This window comes from Tenrec ecaudatus, chromosome 1, assembly GCF_050624435.1.
Source record: "Tenrec ecaudatus isolate mTenEca1 chromosome 1, mTenEca1.hap1, whole genome shotgun sequence".
In the NCBI taxonomy this organism is placed as follows: domain Eukaryota; kingdom Metazoa; phylum Chordata; class Mammalia; order Afrosoricida; family Tenrecidae; genus Tenrec; species Tenrec ecaudatus.
The window spans coordinates 157,850,679-157,870,627 of record NC_134530.1 but is presented as its reverse complement, the minus strand read 5'-3'; the positions used below and the strand labels follow the sequence as shown (position 1 = coordinate 157,870,627).

At 50.3% G+C, this 19,949-nt stretch overlaps 2 protein-coding genes across 4 annotated transcripts; one reads left to right on the top strand and one right to left on the bottom strand.

Annotated features, from left to right (window-relative positions):
* Positions 1-738: 738 nt before the first annotated feature.
* LOC142459245 (gonadotropin-releasing hormone II receptor-like) lies at positions 739-13,159 on the bottom strand. 2 transcript variants are annotated; one of them, XM_075560656.1, is made up of 5 exons: positions 12,740-13,159; positions 12,562-12,614; positions 12,259-12,479; positions 7,796-8,006; positions 739-7,298 (listed from the first exon to the last, which is right to left on the bottom strand). In XM_075560656.1, the coding sequence occupies exons 1-5, from the start codon at positions 12,766-12,768 to the stop codon at positions 6,910-6,912; spliced, it is 903 nt and encodes a 300-aa protein (XP_075416771.1). In that variant the 5' UTR covers positions 12,769-13,159; the 3' UTR covers positions 739-6,909. The 2 variants fall into 2 exon arrangements, with proteins under 2 accessions (XP_075416771.1, XP_075416763.1); XM_075560648.1 differs by having other exon boundaries at positions 12,259-13,159.
* A 318-nt stretch (positions 13,160-13,477) lies between these two features.
* On the top strand, positions 13,478-19,815 carry PEX11B (peroxisomal biogenesis factor 11 beta). 2 transcript variants are annotated; one of them, XR_012786459.1, is made up of 5 exons: positions 13,478-13,562; positions 14,319-14,434; positions 14,815-15,016; positions 18,626-19,186; positions 19,643-19,815. XR_012786459.1 is itself a non-coding variant. In XM_075560668.1 (4 exons), exons 1-4 carry the CDS (start codon positions 13,507-13,509, stop codon positions 19,029-19,031), a joined length of 780 nt encoding a protein of 259 aa, XP_075416783.1. In that variant the 5' UTR covers positions 13,478-13,506; the 3' UTR covers positions 19,032-19,815. The 2 variants fall into 2 exon arrangements, 1 of the variants encoding a protein (XP_075416783.1); XM_075560668.1 differs by having other exon boundaries at positions 18,626-19,815.
* The last annotated feature ends 134 nt before the right edge of the window (positions 19,816-19,949 follow it).

The following is a 19,949-nucleotide window of genomic DNA, read 5'->3' as shown; positions in this document are numbered from 1 at the left end:
TGCTTTACACAATTGATGTATGTATATGTATGGATTGTGATAAGAGTTGTATGAGTCCCTAATAAAACGTTTAAAAAAAAAAAAGTTGACTGTCCTATTGGACATCTCTTGACCGAAGGGTCATCAGAAGGGACAATTCAGCCAGGGTGCAGTATAGCACCAACGAAACTCAAAACATTCCTCTAGTTCTTGAATGCTTTCTGCCCCCTCCCCCCCACTACCATGACCTCAGTTTTAACTTAGAGATGCTGCTAGACCGGAGTACGTACACTGGTACAGATAAGCTCTCAACACACAGAATCCAGGACAGATCAACCCTGCAGGAATAGTAGTGGGAACAGTGACAACATGAAGGCAGGGGGGGGGGAGGGGAAACCATCACATGATGGATAGATACCCTCCCTCCAGGGGCATGACTAACAGAAATGTGGGCCAAGGGAGAGAGTGGACGGGTAAGATACAGAAACAGCAATAATAATATATAATTGATCAAGGATTCATGGGGAGGGAGGGGAAAAGAGGAGCTGATACCAAGGGCTCAAGTAGAAAGATGTTTTGAAAATGATGATGGCAACAAGTGTACAAGTGTGCTGGATACAATCGATTTATGGATTGTTATAAGAGCTTTAAGAGTCCCAAATAATATGATTAATAATGATAGTCTTAGAAATATTTTTTTGCAGATAGAATTTTTAATGAATAAAGTAATACGCTTTAAATAATTATCATTTAGGTATCCTTGTCGCATCATTAGAGGGCATACATTGTGTTTTTTTTTTGAGTACATCTTTTTTTTAACATTTTATTAGGGGCTCATACAACTCTTATCACAGTTCATACATATACATACATCAATTGTATAAAGCACATCTGTACATTCTTTGCCCTAATCATTTTCTTTTTTTACATTTTATTAGGGGCTCATACAACTCTTATCACCATCCATACATATACATACACCAATTGTATAAACCACATTCATACATTCCCTGCCCCAATCATTCTCAAAGTATTTGCTCTCCACCTAAGCCCTTTGCATCAGGTCCTCTGCCTTAGAAATCTTAAAGAGCAATTCTACTGGGTGCTCTTGGGTCACTATGAGCTGGAATAGTAATGGGTTTCAGGTTTGGGGTTTTGTCACCCCCATATCAAACTGGAGTTGGTTTTTCTACGTGTATAAGAAGGTGCTGGACGTGTCTTTGGTGTAGCCCCTGCTTCTCACTGGCCGTGCCGTGGGTATGTGTAAGGCTGTCAAGTGCAGGTCAGCAGTTTGAATCCATGTCCTTCCTCAAGAGAAAGGTGGAGTATCGGCTCCTGCAAAGCCTACAGCCTCAGACACTCTATTTAGTCATCAAGGTCAGAAGAGACGCAATGCTGGTGGGTTGGTGTGTCTGTATCTACAAGCCTCACTGGTTTCGCTTGTCTCAAGAACCACCCTAAGACATTACCCTGAGAGGTCCATAAATTTAACACAGTCCTGATCAAATATCCTCATAGAATTTTGTTCATAGCAAATACCTTTCGTCAACAACACAAAAGGCGACTATACACATGAGTGTCCCCAAATGGAAGACGCAGAAATCAATAGATTTTATCTGTGGTAAGACACAATGGAGACGCTCAATATCAGGAGCTGAAACCAGACCAGGGGCTAACTGCGGAACAGACCATCAATCGTTCATATGTAAATTCAGGATAAAGCTGAAGAAATGTAAACATTGCCTCATATCCATGTAGAAGTTGGACATTGAATAAGGTAGACCAAAGAAAAATCTGTGCATTTGAATTGCGGTGCGGGAGAAGAATGTCGAAAGTGCCAGGGACTGCTAAAAGGGCAAACAAACCTGTGTTGGAAGAAGCAAGACCACAGTGCTCCTTCGAGGCAAGGATGACAAACTTCACCTTGTGCACTTTGCTGTAGGAGAGGCCAGTCCCTGGAGCAGGGCATCTTGCTTGGCAAAGTGGAGGGCAGTGAGGGAGGGGCAGTCCCTCGACAAGATGACGGACACAGTGGCTGCATCACCGGGCTTGGGCACAGGAACCATGGTGAGGAGGGCACAGGATCACGCAGCCTCTCATTCTGTTATGCGCAGGGTCACTATGGGGCAGAGCCAGCTAGATGGCACCTAACAACAACAACATCACATGTGGCAGATACATAGTCTACTGTCAACTTGAGGAAGGGGTGGAGTCTAGCCTGTCAATCAGGTCTCAGCTTGGTAACTTCAGTTGGAGGCACGATGGTGCTAAATGGCTCACTGGAGGCCAGACACACTCTCTGTGCTTTGTCTTCCTGATGACAACTCCTGGGGCTTCCACCACCACTGGATCCACAAGACCTTCCACCCACTGGCTTGTAATCTTCCTGCATTTGGTGTCATTGCATGTGTTGGGTGAGTCTGAAGAGGAATTTATAGACATGTATTGGACATCTGGGCTAATACTGGACTCATGGACTTGATCTGGACTGGGCTGGGATGATTTCTTATTATGCAATTACTCTTTCTATAAAGCTCCTTCTTAAACACGTATGAGTGTGTAAGAATTTGTTTCTCTAGTCAACCTGGACTAACACAGTCCAGACTAACACAGTTGGTCCAGTGGCGGTGGAAGCATCTCATCGCTGGCATGAGTCTCCACGTGGCTCCTCCAGCTCCAGGGCTCTGGTTCCATCAGTGTAGCTCCATGTGGCTTGTAGCAGGAAGACAAAGCAGCGAGAGAGAGTGTGTCATCTCCAGGGAGGAAGACAGGAGTTCCCAGAATCCTCAGGAAAAGGCCATGCCCACACAGAGACCTCATTGGCTATGACTTGATTGACAGGCTAGACTCCACCCCTTCAAAAGTTGACAGATTATGTAACTGCCACATGGACTAACACAACAGATAATTACTTATTCACTATGTTGGGCAATCAATGCATTCTGGGCCCCTTCCAAGTAGCGGCTAGTTGCGACAACAAGATTGTCCTCCCATGAGTTTCCAGAATGCCCTCCAAGAAATGACACCGCCTGTCTTGGAAGTTGTTGCATTATGCCAGCTCACTACTGTAAATACCTTAGCACTACACACAAGGGTAAAGTTATGTCAACTTCTTAGCCATCGCCAAATACCCGGACGGTGTGAATCACTGTGCCAGAATCTTGAAATTATGGTTTTGGAGGGACATCAGGTCATTTGGCATAAATAACTTAATTCACAAAACAATGTCCTACATTCTGCTTCTGGGAGCCGCAACTGGGGTCTTCAGAGTTTGTGTGTGCCCACTTCAGGTGGTACTACTGGGCTCCCCCAGCCGGAGCAAACAAGGGCGAAGAAAACAAAAACATGTAGAGCCAGATGTCAACCTGTGCACAATTACTTATCTTTCACAGGCGTTGCCCTCAGAACTCTCTGACCCCGCCATGATTTCTGCTTCAGGGGCTGAGTTAAAAAGCGGCAGCACTGGGAGCACTGTGAGAAAACAGACAGTAAAGTCGCTGGGAACAAACTTGCTGCCTGGGCCACCTGAAAACCCCACTCGGCAATGAAATAATGAAAGACAGTGGAGGGCAGAGAGGCCCGGGGCATAGCTGGCGGTGGGGATCTGGGCCAGCGCTGCAGTTGAGAGAATGGCCCTTGTCAGTGGGGTGTGTCAGGCCCTTACAGGCACGGGAGGAGGCGATAACCCCCTTGGATTAGTCAAAGACTCGAGCACATAGAAATGCTCATAGAAATATTTATTGAGAAAGGGGGAAAGTGGAAACAAAATGTGGTAACTCCATATAACAGGATACTATTGGGCAATAAAAAGGAATGTTACAATACAGATGAACCTCGAACTTTTTATGTGAAGTAAAAGAAGCCACGTGCAAAGCACTTTATGTTGTGTGATTGCATTTTTATTAGCTGTCCAGGGGAGGAAAATCTATACAAACTAGAGTGCTTGCCTGGGGCTTGGCATGACCATGAGCACTGGCAACTCATGGACATGAGGGACATCTTTGGGGCACTACAGGATAGTCCTAAATCTAGATTTAGAACTAATTCACATTCAGCCATGTCAGGAGGCAGCATGTGGGCAAGAATCAATGATGCTGAAGGCAGAAGGCCAACCGAACTGAAAGCATTAGCTAAAAAGAAGGCTCCAGCGGTTGACGGAGCACCAACGGAAATGCTCCCACCAGCAGACGGAGCGCTGGACGCTCTCCCTCATCCGTGCCAGGAAATTGGAAGACGGCTACTTGGCCATGTGACCAGAAGAGAAGCATATTTATACAGATTCCCCCAAAGAAAGAGTGGCCCCAAGAACACTCAAACTGTAGACCAATATCATCAATATCATACGCAAGTACAATTTTGCTGAAGATCAGCAGTCGCAGCTGCACATTGACAGGGAGCTGCCAGAGGTTCCGGTCGGATTCAGATGAGGACACGGAACAAAGGATGTCATTGCTGATGTCAGATGGATATAGGCTCAAGCAGACGACCAGAGAGGTGTGACTTGTGTGTTTATTGACTCTGCTAAGCCACTTGACCGTGCGGCTCATCACCAACTATGGCTAAGTTGAGAAGAATGGGAATTTCAGGACACTTCAGAATGTTCGTGTAGAACTCGTACATGGATCAAGAGGCAGTAGTGACACAGAACAAGGGAATACTGGTAATGTAAAATTAGAAAAGGCGTGTCTCAGGGTTGTATCCGCTCACCATATTCCCTCATCTGTGTGCTGGGCAGATCGAGCATCAGAGAAGCGGGGTTGTTGAAGAAGAACACGGCACCGGGATTGAGGACGGCGTATTAACGCACGCAATTCAGGTGACACGCCTTACTTGCTGCACGTGAAGAAGTGCTCGAAGCACTTGGCGATAGATTAAGGATTGCAGCCTTCAGTGTGACTCACAACTCAATCGTCACATCATCATCAATACAGCAGAGGTTGATGCTGTCAACGTCTTATTTTGCCTGAGTCTACAAGCAATGCCCTTGAGAGTAGGGGTCAAGAGAGCAAATGCACTGGGTAAATTCACTGCACAAGACCTCTTTAAAGTGCTGACAAATAAGGATGTCACTTGGCGTGTTAAGGTGTGCCTGACCCAAGCGGTGGTATTATGAATTGCCTCCTGTTTGCATGTGACAGTTGGACGTGGAATAAGGAAGAGCTAAGCCACATGGGTGCGTTTGAACGACGGTGCCAGCAAAGAACATTGAAGGTGCCAGGGACTGACAAGGTCAGCAGTTCGACACCACCAGCCGCTCAACCAGAGAAAGATGGGGGTTTCGACTTCCTCCAGAGAGTTACAGCATACAAGACCCACAGGGGCAGTTCTTCCCTGTTCTAGAGGGTGGCAATGAGTCAGCCTCCACTTGACGGCCATGAGTTTTTGTTTGTTTTGTTTTTAATCTTTGAATTACAGCCGAGAAGGAAAGTTCTTGCAGGAAGGGTAGGAAAGGACCACCCATGTCACCTCCGCATTGCTTGGCTTCCCCATCTCCATGTGCCTCCAGCCCTGCTCATCCAGCAGGAGGACAGTAAGACACCCAGACCCAAGAGGTAGCACACACCGCCCAGGGGACAGCACAGCCTTCCCTTGAAAGGAAGCAGTGCTGGAATCCACTGACCTGGGGAAGAAGCAGATAGGAAGGCAGCCACCTTAGAAAGCCCCATGGGACACTGTTCTCGAGTGAAACACAGGGACACGAGGAGTGAGAACCAAGTCAACAGCAAGGTTGTTCTTGGGCTTTGTTGTGGAACACTTGTGTCTTCTCACCCCTCTTCTTCTCCACTTCAAAGGCATCCACTCATCAAGGGGGAAAGGGGGAGGCTGAGATGAGGGGCAGCTGATCGGCCTGGGCGGTTCTGCTTGTTTGGGATCTACCCATGGGCGAGAGAAGGTAAAGAGGAGACGGCAAGGCCTGTCTTGTCACGGGCAGGCATGCAGGGTACCGGAAGGCATCCTCAGTGACAATTCATCACCTCTCTCCCCCACTGTCCATAGGCAGATGTAGTCGTGGCTTTCGCATGCTTACTGTGCTTGACCAATAGCAAAATAGAAATAAAGCCACATTAGAAGTTGATTTTGTTAAACCTAGCAAGAGACAGAAACATATACATTGTATAGACCACATGGATACATGATGTATACAGGATTCATTTTAGAAAGATGTTACACATTTCTATTTAAATATCAGTTTAGACATGAAGAAGAGGACCCCAGTAACTCTTGGTAGAATAGGGTTTTGATGCCTGTCTTTTTACCCCCTCCCTGCCCCCCCTCCTGCCCCAGGGGTATACGCTAGTGGAGTACGAAACATACAAGGAGGCCCAGGCTGCCATGGAGGGACTCAACGGCCAGGATCTGATGGGACAGCCCATCAGTGTGGACTGGTGTTTTGTTCGGGGTCCGCCCAAGAGCAAGAGGAGGTGAGGCGCAGAGGGGGGGACTCTCTTGGTGAAGGGGCTGGGAGTGGATCCAAACAGGGTCTTGTATGAGGTCACTGTGACGGACCCCTCCGTTTCCTTCCCTAGAGGTGGCCGGAGACGCAGCAGGAGTCCAGACCGGAGGAGGCGCTGACGGTCCTCTGTTGTCCAGGTGTTCTCTGCAGAGGTTCCACGTGACCGTGCAGCCTTGGAGAAAGCGGGCTGTTGATCTTTCAAAGCTCTTACCCTTGATCTACTTTACGCTTGAATTGTGAATAAACACGCCAGGTTTGCTTTTTACTTTTTAAATTGTCCTGCATTAGCGCTGGAAGCTGTGAATTACTGTTTACAGTAAGGCAATATGGGTATTGTGAAAATATTCCTCCCAGGGGCTGAATTCCATGGGCCTTCTACAGTGGCTGGCGTGTCACCTACCAGCTGGGGGCAGTCAAGACACTGCTTACAACCTTAGCTTAGATGCAAAACTCAAGAGTGGCAGTGAGACCTTCTCTTACAGGAAAGTCTCTTTGGTCTCTCCCGCCCTCCCTGCCTCCAGGTGAGCTCCCAGCTGTCTGAGGGGCGTTCTGTCGGAGCCTCCCTCCCTGGACGAGTCTGTGGCCAGTTCTCGGCGCCCTCTTCGGCAGCCAAGGGTGAAGGCCCCGTAGAGGAGGGGATCCAGAGGTGCGTTGAGGAGGCCAAAGAGGAAAAGGATGTGGCCCAGGCTGGGGGGCACCTCTGTCAGCATGGTGGGGGAGAACCAGTACCACAGACCCAGCAGGTAGTAGGGGGTCCAGCAGAGGACGAAGGTGAGCAAGACAAGCAGGGCCAGTCGCAGGGCCCGCAGGCGGACACGAGGGCGGTTGTCTGAGGAGCGGCGAAGTGCACATCCATCCGCAGGGGCTGGGAATGGAGACAACGAAGGGACGCACCTGTTCAGAGCCCCTCCCCTTGTGCACGGAGCCCAGGATGAGCGGATGGAGGGGCAGACACAACGAGATGGGGCCTCCCCACCACTGGAAAAGAAAGGCTGCAGACCCCCTGTCCCTTCCCAACCTGGGTCTCCATGGTCCCCCTCCCCACAGGGGTTGTGGCCGACATGCTGGGGAAAGGTTTGGTTCACGTGCTGCGTGGTATAGAAGTCCCCGAATCTACTCTTACTTGACAGTGTCACAGTGAAGGAACAGACAGAGACCGCATTCTCCCTGATTCCTGCCAGCTAAGTGGGCTCTGGAGGACAAGGCACTGCTTAGGAACAGTCCTCTGCAGCAGCAGGTGCTGTAGGTACGGTGGTGGTTTCTCTTTGGATCAGTGACTGATAGACAGCTGTCAGGTAGAGAGCTCGGTCCTTAGGCTGGATGGAGGCCCCAGCGATGCGGGTGAGGGTTAGGGCATCTCACCGTGGTTTCTTTTCCTGGTCCGGGGACCGGACACACTGAGGACAATGCGGCTGTAGCAGATGACCATGGCAGTCAGGGGCAGCAGAAAGAGGCAGCAGAAGGTGAAGAGGTTATAGGTGGTCTCCTGCCATTGAGCCTGGAAGCTGCCTCTGGTGACGCACTGTGTGAAAGGGACGGGGCCAGCCCGGCGGACCGTGTGGAACAGGAACAGCTGCAGCGGAGTTGAGGTCTATGAGAAATGCCCCCTCACCCTCACCCTACCCTCCTCTGTTAGGCATTGCTGCCAGCCAACCTAACACAAACCCCCAGGAGCAGAGCAGGGGTCACCCAGGCACCACCTTTCGAAAGTTAGCAATGGATCTTGAAAATCTTTTCACTCTCCTTTAGGTCGAAACACAGAGCTGTCAGCTGTTTGTGAAATGCCACCCCCTCACCAACACTTTTTGCTGAAATTGTTTTCCTGGTGTCCATGGTGAATTCTGTGTGTGTGTGTGGAGTGGGGGCATCTTGTATAAAATGGGTGCTAACACCAGCCTGTGTGATTACGAGGTGCCGAAGGGATCAGTTATCAGGCATCAAAGAACAAAAAAACCATATCACTGGGTGCTCACCTCCATGATATGATCGCTGAAGACAAATGGGTGCATAAGCAAATGTGGCGAAGATGCTAATGGTGCCCGGCTACCAAAAGATATAGCATCTGGGGTCTTAAAGACTTGAAGGTAAACAAGCGGCCATCTAGCTCAGAAGCAACAAAGTCCACATGGAAGAAGCACACCAGCCTGTGTGATCATGAGGTGTCGATGGGATCAAGTATCAGGCATCAAAGAACAAAATGAATGAGGGGGAGTATGGGGTGGGGACCCAAAGCCCATCTGTGGGTAAATGGACATTCCCTTACAGAAGAGTTGCAGGGAGAAGAGCCAGTCAGAGTGTAATGTAGCAATGATTAAACATACAACTTTCCTCTAGTTCCTAAATGCTTCCCCCTACCTACATACTAACATAATCCCAATTCTACCTTAAAAATCTGGCTAGACCAGAGGATGTACACTGGTACAGATAGAACTGGAAACACAGGGAATCCAGGACAGATGAACCCTTCAGGACCAGTGGTTAGAGTGGCGATACCAGGAGAATGGAGGGAGGGTGGGTTGGAAAGGGGGAACCAATTACAAGGATCTACATATAACCTCCTCCCTGGGGGATGGACAACAGAAAAGTGGGTGAAGGGAGACATCGGTCAGTGTAAGATAAGACAAAATAATAATGATTTATAAATTATGAAGGGTTCAGGAGGGAGCGGGAGAGGGAGTGGGAAGGGAGGGAGGAAATGAGCTGATGCCAGGGGCTTAGGTGGAGAGCAAATGTTTTGAAAATGATGGGGGCAATGAATGTACAAATGTGTTTTACACAATGGATGTATGTATGGATTGTGATAAGAGTTGTATGAGCCCCCAATAAAATGATTTTTTTTAATGGGTGCTGATACAGTTTCAGGCCATCATGTAGCCACTCCGTGATGTGACAAGTCTCATAGGGACGAACTGTGAAATAATAAAGCCTAACATTTCCCCAGTGCTGTTGGCTGCGCCTCCCTCCTTTTAGTAAAGGACTGGATTTTGTCTTTGTCAAAAAGCGTTTTTCAGTTCCAAGCCCAGGGTTAGTATGTTGGCTCTGATAGCGTAGATTTGGTCACTGTTCCTTGGAACAGGTTTGTTCCTTTCCATCAGGCTCCTGGGGCCAAGAGATTTGGGGAGATGGTTTCAGCAGGCCTCAGGGCTTTGTGGAGGGGTGGACATTATCAGTCATAGAGATGCAGGCTTTATGAACTACGTGCAGTGACGGCCAACCACTCGGAGTGCATGGGTTCTGGTCTCTCGTAAAGGCCTTCCTCTGGCCCTATCGCGCATCTCTGGGTACGTCTGAAAGCACTGGAGAGGTTACGAGAAGAAGCATGAAAGTAAAAGCAGTCAGGGCTTCTGCATCTCTCTTTGGTCCACGTCCTTCTCTTACTTCCCCTTGCCCTTGTTTGTTTGTTTATACGGTCCTGTTATTGTACAAAGCTTCTTTTTGAATTTATCTGGCACTTGGAAACTGCAGCCCTCAAAAATAAGCCACTTCTGTCTACCCCCAAATAACACCAGACTTTGAAAAAAAAAAAAGCATCACCATTTTATTTAGACTCCTATTTTTACAGTTAGAGCATATGGGGAATGTGGGGTTTATCCAAAAGGACGATCATGTGGCACCAAAAGTAGCCAAACCACAAATATTATCTTTGTACATGTTTTATATTTGTTACCCCCGGTTTGCCAGTGGAGCAAGTGGGGATTGCAATTCGTGTCAGATTGCCCGGCGGAGCGAAAGAATGAAATTCATCTCTTGTGCCGTCATCTTATGGCCCATGGATTTCAAGTGACTTGGCCAAGGCTCACGAGGGGGAGAGAAGCTAAGTCAAACAAGCTAACAATGCAACAAAAGCCGGCTTCCAATACCCAGTCCATTCTGAAACGGCACCCTCGTAAGAAGCCCAGCGGTTTCCTTCTAGTTCTCGTGCGCTGTGGCCACAGGCTTCTTTCTCAGCTGGCCTCATGGAGATCCGTATGCACAACAGACTGCTGGGGCAGCGCTCTCGATTTGTCTTAGAACTGAAACTGGGCTAATCTTTCTAATATGGACGACTTAAGGATCAAATTTTAAATCTGAATTTATCCATAAAGCATTTGCATTCTGGAGACCGAAATGGATACCCTTCTCAGCCTCTTTGCAGGCATGAGACTCCTAAGCCATCATCGCAGAGATGCTGCCCTCTTTAGCCCTCCCTGCAGCCCCTCCCCATGCTGCAGGGAGGAGTTTTTGTTATGTTTATGAGAAACACAAACAAACGTGTGTTATGCTGTAGACTTAGCTTTTTTCTAGAAGTCGAGCCCCTTTTCAGGACAGAGATTTGAAGAACTGGTGTTCAAGTTGAGGTGGTCCCCAGGTTTCCAGTTTTGACACTGATTCCGGAGTAATGCCAAAGTAAAAAGTCCACCTCTGATTACGGCACGCTTCACCTTTGAAGCGCTGGCGTGCCTCTCCACTGCCCTCAGGATGAGGTGCAAACTTAAGATGAGTTGAGCTGGTTGGGCCCTTCAGGCTCCCTACTGGCCATGTTCACACACGTACACACACCCCTTAGACAGCCCCAACCAAGCAGCGATCACTTTGCTCCAGCTCTCAGTCTCCCCAGCATTCCTTCTGTCTTAACTTGGCTAAACCCTATCTTTTAAGAAGCAAATTTTAACTTCTTTGGGACGTTTCCCCTGATGTCCGAGGCTGTACTTTAGCATCTTGTGATTACCTTTACCCTTCGACAGCATTGTCATTGTCTACTCATTGTCTCCTGTCTTGGACCGTACATTTCTTGAAAGCATGACTTTGTTGCTTGTCAAAGTAAAAATTTCACTACTTGAAAATGGGCAAGGTTGGCTTTTATTCAAAAAGAATTATGATCAAGAAGGACCCTCCTCTATCTGAACCCCCAGTTTTGTAAGTTTGCAGTCCCAGGCTTGCCCGGCAGCGCCACCTGGGGGAAGGGCTAACTGGGGGAAGCAGGAGCACTGTAATGGGAGGGGCATCTCTACAGAGCGTGGTGAGCCACCAGGACAAAGCCCCAGCTCCAACTCCACAGAGAGGACTGGGAGCGTTTAGAAAGTTAGAGGGCGGGGAAGAAAGTTAGGAAGATTGACCTCTTGAATGGGTTTATTATTTGAGTTCTCTTAGGATTTGGGCCATTTTGTTCATACTATTTTCTTTTGTTTAAGACCAGGTGGGTCCTGGGAGAGAGGGTTGGCTGTGTGGTCGGGCATTGAAGACTGGGATAGGGGAAAAAGGAAAGTTAAAGTGGTTAAGAAAAATATCTCTTCGAAAAACCATTTAACCTGAGTCGGTCAGCTTCCAATAGCACAAGAGTAAGAGGTTTCCAACCAAGGGCTGGAAGAAAATGCAATTCCATCCTGCTCTATCCTTAGCACTTGGGTTACCTAGAGATGATGATGCTTTTTTTTTTTTAATGGATCAGTGAGAGGACCACAAAGTTTTGCTTAAAGCCCCTGCCTTATTTACTGCCTTTTCATCAAACCAGCACACGTATGTATCTTCCCTTGCTGCCAGTTTCTCCTCACCACCTGATGTCCTGAAGGGGGGGGGGATCTTGAGAGGATAAGACAGGTGAGGACCAAGTGTGGTAAAGTGAAGCTGAAGGCAAGGCAGAGGCAGAGACATGGGCACTTCTTTTTAAAGGTAAGCTCCAGATAGAGATGCAAATGAACAAGCCAATGAATGATCTCGCAAAAATGATGGCACTCTGTTAAGATTTCTAGTTAGCAGGATCAACCACACCCGTTGGCACCCCAGGGTCATGCGGTGCACCAAAATGCCCAGGGCAACCCAGCCCACAGTCCCGGCGACTCACTCACCTGGGGCAAGGCGAGCAGGAAGCTAAGTCCCCAAGCTGCCCCCAGAAGCTTCTTTCCACCTGAGCGGGGTCCAAACGGGTGGAGTACTGCTGCCTGGCGGTCAAGCCCAATGACCACAGGCAGGAATGCTGCAGCATACATAGCCATTAGTTTCAGGAACATGAGTGTCCGGCATGCGACGTCCCCAGCCAGCCACTGAACCGTGATATTCCAGGTGGCATCTAGAGGCATAACCACAAAAGTGACCAGTAAGTCTGCGGCTGCTAAATGGGCGAAAAGTCGCCGGACCGGAGAGGGGCGTACCGGGCTGGGTTGCGGCCGCGTCACTGACCACAGCACGGCCAGGTTCCCTCCGGCTGAAGAAACAAACAGCACAATGGTCACTCCCACTCGGACCTTGGCTGCGGCCGAGAAGGTGGGTAGCTCGGATCCCTCCACCTCCACTCCCGACCCCGCCCAGATGTCCTCCCCTGTGGCTGACCCCCACGGCGTGTGGTTGCCCGACGGCATGGTAGGGAGGCCGCACAGAGAAGGTGGGCGGAGTGAAGCGTGGCTGCGAAGCAGTTAGCTCCCAGCAGGGATTCTCTGCCCTCCCTTTCAGGATGGGGAGCCGGCTCTGGCGGATCTTGCCCCCTAAAGCCTCGGTCTCCGGAGAGTCTCCATCGGTGAGGTCATCCTGCGAGCTTCAGAATCCTGCGGGACCCGGGACGCGGTGCTGGCCTGCTCCTTTCCCGGGGGATAGACGGGGCCGTAGGCTCCGAGCTCCTACGATCAGGGACCTTCGCCCCAGGAGCCAGCCCGCCTCGCGCGAGCCGGGGCCTGTGCCGGGGGCGGTCGGCCCCGCGCATCCCTCCCGCTCTGCGGCCCCTTGGCCCGAAGAGGCCACGAGATCGCTGCGGGGCTTGCTCGCCCCGCCCCCAGCACCGCAGGCCCCGCCCCCAGCACCGCAGGCCCCGCCCCGTCCAGAAGATTTAAAGGGGAACGCACCTCCTGAAGTAGGCGGTGGGCATCGAGACCTTCTAATGAAGGAACGTTAGGATGGAAACACGCAGAAACGCCTCGCGCAGCTGGAGGTCTAGACACAAGAGCCTCTCTTCCTAGGTTTCCGTTTTCGAAACCGGCTCCACCCGCTTCCGCGTCGGACGCCGTTTGTCCCTCGCGAGGCGCCGTCCGGGCCGCCCGGGGGCGGGGCGAGGGGCGGGGCGAGGGGCGGGGCGGGGCCGGCAGTGGCGCCGGGTTGCGGCTGTCATGGACGCCTGGGTCCGCTTCAGTGCTCAGAGCCAGGCCCGGGAGCGGCTGTGTAGGTGCGGCCCGAGGAGAACTGGGGGCGCGGGGCGGGGCGGGGCGCCGTCAGAGGAAGACCCTCGCGAGGCCCAGTCCGTTCCGACCGCTGGGGTCAGCCAGGGTCAACGCGGACTACGGGGGCCCGGACGGACCGCGAGGTTCAGATTTGAACGGACCGTGAGATGATTCGTTTCTGTGCCCGCGAAAGATGGGGAAACTGAGGCATGAGTGCGCCAGAGGGGACACCGCAGCTTCCTCACTGGGCGACGGGAGAGTGGGGCTTCCTCCCCGCGGTGTTTAGCCACTCGGACCCTGTCCCCAGAACTGAGGAGGCGCTCCCTGCGTCGCTGCCCGTCCTCCGCTGTCCCCGCCGTCTCCGCGGCCCTCGCCCAGCCTTGGGGGCCATTCGGCCCAATCTCGTCGCGTATGGACCACGAGGACTATGCTGTCCCCGCGTAGTACCCACACAAGCACACCCCGCCCCAGGCTCGCAGCACGTCGCGCCTGCGTGTGCCCCTCGCTGCCCTCGCTCGCTCGCCCTCCTGGCCTCCTCGGCCGGACCACGTCCCTCTTTTCCCAGCTTCTCGCGGGCTCCCCGTCCTTGGCTGCGGTAGCTTCGGTGGGTGGGCCCCGAGTGTACGGACGAGCAGAGCTGCCCTGTCGGGCTTCCTGTCTCCGTCCCCTGGCCCTCGGGAGACCCGGTGAGGTGCGGGCTTGCAGACCGCTCCTGAAGAGCGCGTTAGGGAGCTCCCCGCCTCTCTGCTGTCCCCCCCCAGGGCTGCTCAGTATGCCTGCGCGCTGCTTGGCCACGCGCTGCAGAGACGTGGGGCCAGTCCCGAGCTACAGAGGCAGATCCGACAACTGGAGGGTCATTTGAGTCTTGGGAGAAAACGTAAGTAGACTTGCCTTTCCTTGGATGCCTCGATATTTCCTGGGCCCCCAGCCGGGCACTCCGAGTGCCCCCTCCTTGTCACCATTTTGTCTCCCGCATTCTGCGCAGCAGTTTCCCTCTGCCTGACTCCCGACCAGGATAAGACAAGAGGGACACGGGAATAATGCACAATTGGGGAGGACGGGAGTCGATTTGAGAAAACTAAACGGGGACAAGAATAAACAGAATACTGAACTGAAAAATAATGGACTGTTTCTCCTTTTTCTTTGTTTCTGTCATTTGCTCCACTTTGACTCTTGCTTCCTCTCTCTCTCTCTCCATCTCACTGTTTGTCGGCCTCTATTTCCAAATCCTTGCTTTTCCTTGTGCAACCTCAAAAGTCCTACGGCTGGGTAACTCAGCAGACGCCCTCGAGTCGGCGAAACGAGCTGTGCACCTCTCTGATGTGGTCCTGAGATTCTGCATTACTGTCAGTCACCTCAATAGAGCCCTGTACTTCGCCTGTGACAATGTCCTGTGGGCTGGGAAGTCCGGACTGGCTCCCCGTGTGGATCAGGAGAAGTGGGCCCAGCGCTCATTCAGGTTTGATATCCTTTCCAACATCAAGACTTTGTCTGCTCTATAGTGCAGGATTTGCCTTTTAGGAAAGGAAGACCCTGCACCGGCTCTTCCCAGAGTATGCAAGTTTATTCAATTACTCGGCCTCCAGTGTGCATGCAGGTCTTAACCTGTTGGAGAATGACCAGTGGGGGCAGATAGATGAATGACAGAGATGCTGCTACATGGCTTTAATTCTATTATCTATACCACAGCTTCACCTCACTTCCTATTCATTCCTTTAAAAAAATAGATGCTTGTTTCCAGCCAGAGGATAATATTGTTTCTGCTTTCATGAAGCATACAGTCTAGTAGAGGAATCCAATATAAGCATTTAGATATAGCTGTGGTAAATCCCAGAGTGTATGACAAGGGGAACTAATTTAGATGCAAAGATATAAATGATTCTTTGAATTCTTCTTTGTGGTCTAAGTAGAAGTTAGCCACGTCAAAGAGGCACAAAGAAGCTCTTTCAAAGCAGAACAAGACATTTTTCTCAGCTGTTAGAAAAATACAAAGCCAGTGTGGTGGGCAATATTCGGCAGAGCCCTGTCTTAGTTGTCTAGTGCTACGGTGACAGAAGTGCCCCAAGGGTGTGCCTTTAGCAAACAGAAAGTTATCCTCTGCCCGTTTAGGAGGCTCCAGGTCTGAATTCAGAGCGCCAACTCTAGGGGAAGGCTTCTCTCTTGACTCTGGGGGATGGAAGGTCCTTGTCTGTCCCCTTTCTGCTTCCTGGCTCCTTGGAGGTCACCGTGAGTCTTGGCATCTCTCTTACCTCAGCTTACTCCATCTCTGCTTCTGGCTTTCTTCATTTCTTTATATTTCACCAGAGGTCACTCAAGAGATAACCCTGCACTAATTAGGCCTCATGAACACAACAAACACAGCCTTTCCAAATGGGATTATAACCTGAGGTTAGCTTTTACAGTGCATATTTTACAATTTACAAATTAGAACACATACGATTGGATCTATAGCAAGGGCACAAATCAAAGCTGGAGAGGTAGCTATGGCTCAGATCACACAGGGCCTTGAGGCGGTGAACGATTAGGTTGTTTTGCTCAAGTTTTATCCTGAATACAACGGGAAGTTACTGAAAGGTTCTGCGCAGAGATGTGACACGATTCAAATAGTGTTTGAAGATTATCTCTCTTACTGCAATGTGGAAAATGGATTGCAGTGGGGGGAAATACATGTAACAGGACAATGCTTGGATGGACATGCAGGTGCAGGCTTCGAGGCCTGAATTTTCCCTTTCGGGACTGTTGCTCCTCGCTATTTTCCCTGAGCCTGTGTTGCCCAGGCGGTGGGACTAGGGTGGGGAAGTGAGATAGAAGCGAAAGGTGACATTGGCTTGGACTTGGGATGTGGCCATGAAAGTAGAGAGAAACACATTTTTGGAGGTTAATCATCTACTTACACACCATCTATGTTTGTTTCTTTGCCTCCCCTATGATCCTGCTTGCTATTTTTAAAATCATATTAGAAGCCTGTTCCCTTTCTACTCCTATTTCTAATTTGCTTTTCTTCATGTATTCAGGGTTCTACAGCTATAACATGACTTAACTTGTATGAGAGGCGGAGATAGGGCTGGCCAGAGTGAGAGGAAACAAGTCTCTTGTGGAAGACCCTGTAGCTCAGGTTTCTTCATTTCATTCTGCAAATAGAGATTTGACCCCTGCTGTGTGGCCAGCAGGAAGACCTGGTGGCATAGTGGTTACGCACTGAGCAGCCAGCCGCTAGGCTCTCGGCTCAAAAGCACCAGCCAGACCCTGTAAAGGGTCACAGTCTCGGAAACTCACAGGGGCCGTTCTTCCCTGACCTATAGGATTGCTATGAGTCAGAATTGACTCTGAGGCAGTGAGTTTTGTTTATTTGTTTTGGTATGTGACCAGCCCTGATCCTGGGACATAGTGGGAAAGACAGACACAGCCCTTGCTGTCATGGAGCTTACATTCTACTAAGTGGAGACAGATGGACACGAATAGGAAGATATCAGATAGTGCTAAGTGCTCATTGGACAGGTGGTAGAGAATAAATGACCAGATTAGGGGAAGGAGGAGGGCAGGAATAAGCCTTTTAAAGGGGTAAGTGCATTTAAACTAAGGTGACCAGAGTTGAACATTGGTAAAGCGGGACACCATTGATAAAAATCATAACCTAGTGAAATAGCCACATGGCAGCCGAAAACCGTATACCTGACCTTGGCATGCATTTTTTCCCCAAAATCAGGAGTTTTTTAAAGTGCCGTGGGACGCGGGAAAATTGTTAAAAATCGGGACTGTCCCGCCAAAAGCGGGATGTCTGGTCACCTTAATTTAAACTCAAACCTGAATATCAAGAGAAAGAGCCAGCCATGTGAAAAGTCCAGCGGGGAGAACACGTCAGGTAGTTGGGCAAAGATCTTACGGCAGAAGCAAGCTTGATGGGATGAAAATACAGAGAGACCACCAGTGTGGTTGGCATGTCACAACTCAGGGGAAGAATGGTGCAGGATGGAGTTAGAGGGGTAGCCAAGGGCCAGGTGTTGCTGGGCTCTGTAAACCTGTGTCCAGGTTTTATTTTAAATATGTTAGGAAGGAAGCGATGAAAACCATCAGAAGATACATGATTATGTAATTTACACGTATGCCAGCTACTGTACAAGATTTGATGGTTGGTTGGGGGACGAGTAGCCACAGAGGTCAGCTCGTCTTCTGCCTGGAGGCAGGCCAGCCGAATAAGGAAACTCTGTAGAACCAGCTTCAGCTTAGAGTGCAGTGTACGTTCAGGAGCTGTTTAGGATGCTTCTGCATTTGCCGCCATGTAAGTGAAATGGCTCAGCTATCAAAACCACTCAGCCTGAAAACCAAGCCGTACGCTGATGATGGACTTAGACACACTTCATTACATGGAGGTGTCATCAGACTTAATGAAGCATTTAAGATCCACTTTTGTCCCCTTTAAAATACTTCTTTACCTAACATGGACTACGGCAATTCAACCTAATCCCCCAGCCTTGTTCTGTATGTTGGTATTGCATCCCGTGATTCTGAGGCTATCTAAATAATCGAAGTCGGAGCGAAAATCCAGAGCGCAGCACAGAGCGAGCAGTTCAAGGGGAGGCAGCCGTCCCGGCGAGAGGCGACCATGGCAGACTGCGAGAGAGAGATGTGGTTGGATTCAGGACATGTCTTGGAGCGAAGACTCTTGTCAGTGCTCTGAGGGGGTGGGGGATTAAAATAGATATACTTTGTTCTTAAAGAATAGACAGTCTAACGCATCCAGGCCTGTAACGTCTCTTAGGCCTCTGAAACCCCGGCAGTTTACTCTTCACAAAGGAGTTGGCATTGGGATAGCGCCAGGCGGACGTGCGGTTGAATGGAGAGTGAAAGTTAAGGCGGGTCCTGGAAGATTGAGTGATGCTTGCCAATTTTACACCAGAAACAGAAGGTCCACACAGGCAAGGGGAAGGACGTTTCTAAGGACGGTGACAGCATTCTCGTCTGGTGTTCCGATGTGTAGTCCCTGTTATCACTAAGGGAAAGAGACTGTTCCATTGGGATGCTTTAAGTGTATGTGCTCTTGCTGACCCTCGTGCCTTGTGTATCGCAGGTACTACCTCTTTTCCCTCATCATGAACTTGAGCCGGGATGCCTATGAGATTCGCCTCCTGATGGAACAAGAGTCTTCAGCTTGTATCCGGCGGCCAAAGGGTTCTGGGGGAGGAGTCCCAGAAGCAATTGAAATTGGGGGTCCTCGGGGACCAGGGGCTCCAGGAGGAGGCCTGCCCCAACTGGCTGTGAAGCTGCGGCTGCGAGTCCTGCTCCTGGTGCGGGTCCTTCGAGGTCATCCCCCGCTTCTGCTGGATGTGGTCAGAAATGCCTGTGATGTCTTCATTCCGCTGGACAAACTAGGCCTCTGGCGCTGTGGGCCTGGTATTGTGGGGCTTTGTGGCCTCGTGTCCTCTATCCTGTCCATTCTCACCCTCATCTGCCCCTGGCTACGACTCAAGCCCTGACACGCTGGTGCAAGGTTAGGAGGAGGTCGGAATTGGCAAGAGAGCATCTTAGACGAGCCCTGTTGTACCAACCAGCCTGGTTCTAACTCTGCTCCTCGGTCGAAGTTGAAATCCAGATACCGGAAAGTGGAGGGAGACGTGTTGGGGATGGTGAGGTGAGGTGAGGTGAGGTGAGAGAAGTTGACTCTTGAAGTAACATGGTTCTGATAGTCAACCCTGCCTGAACTTGTGTTCTTTTCCTCCTGTGTTATAATTGTCTGTCTCTCTTTGACTTAAGATTCTCTGTGTATGCATCTCTCATCTGCCTTCTCCATCCCCTGTTTAGGAATTTAATCAGCAGCAGCCGGTCCTGTTGGGGGGGAGGCGGTGAGGGAAGGTTGGATCTGTAAGATCCTAATTGCCTTTGTTTTCTCACAGAGGTGGCTTATGGTAGATTCTAATCACAATCTTAAAACTTGATGTTTCAGTAGACTCTCCCCAATCTCTGTCCAAAGGTTGCCTGGCACCCCCTCTTCACCTCTCACGTCTACCTCACCTGCCTCACTTATGATTGGACCTTGATCCTCCACTTGAATCACACCGACAGATTTCTGCTTCCACTTTGATTTCAGAGATCCGTTCTCCAGTGTGTCCTTGCCGGTTCTCCGCCTATTCAGAATGATGCTGCACCGAGCACCCTACTGTAAATACTGTCCACTGAGTCTGTGTAAATAGCCATGGCTCGTGCCCAGGACAGAGAGCAAGCTCCAAGTCAGTGAATTAAAGTCCAGTTTGCCCATCGCCACTGGGTCTGGTGCCGTGTGTTCCGTTTATCTGAGGCCCTCGTCCTGCCACGCAAGCTGGCAAAGTAATGGTCTGCTTTCACAAAACCCGCTCCACAGCCCTTGATAGACAACCAAAGCACCTCAACGTGCCACT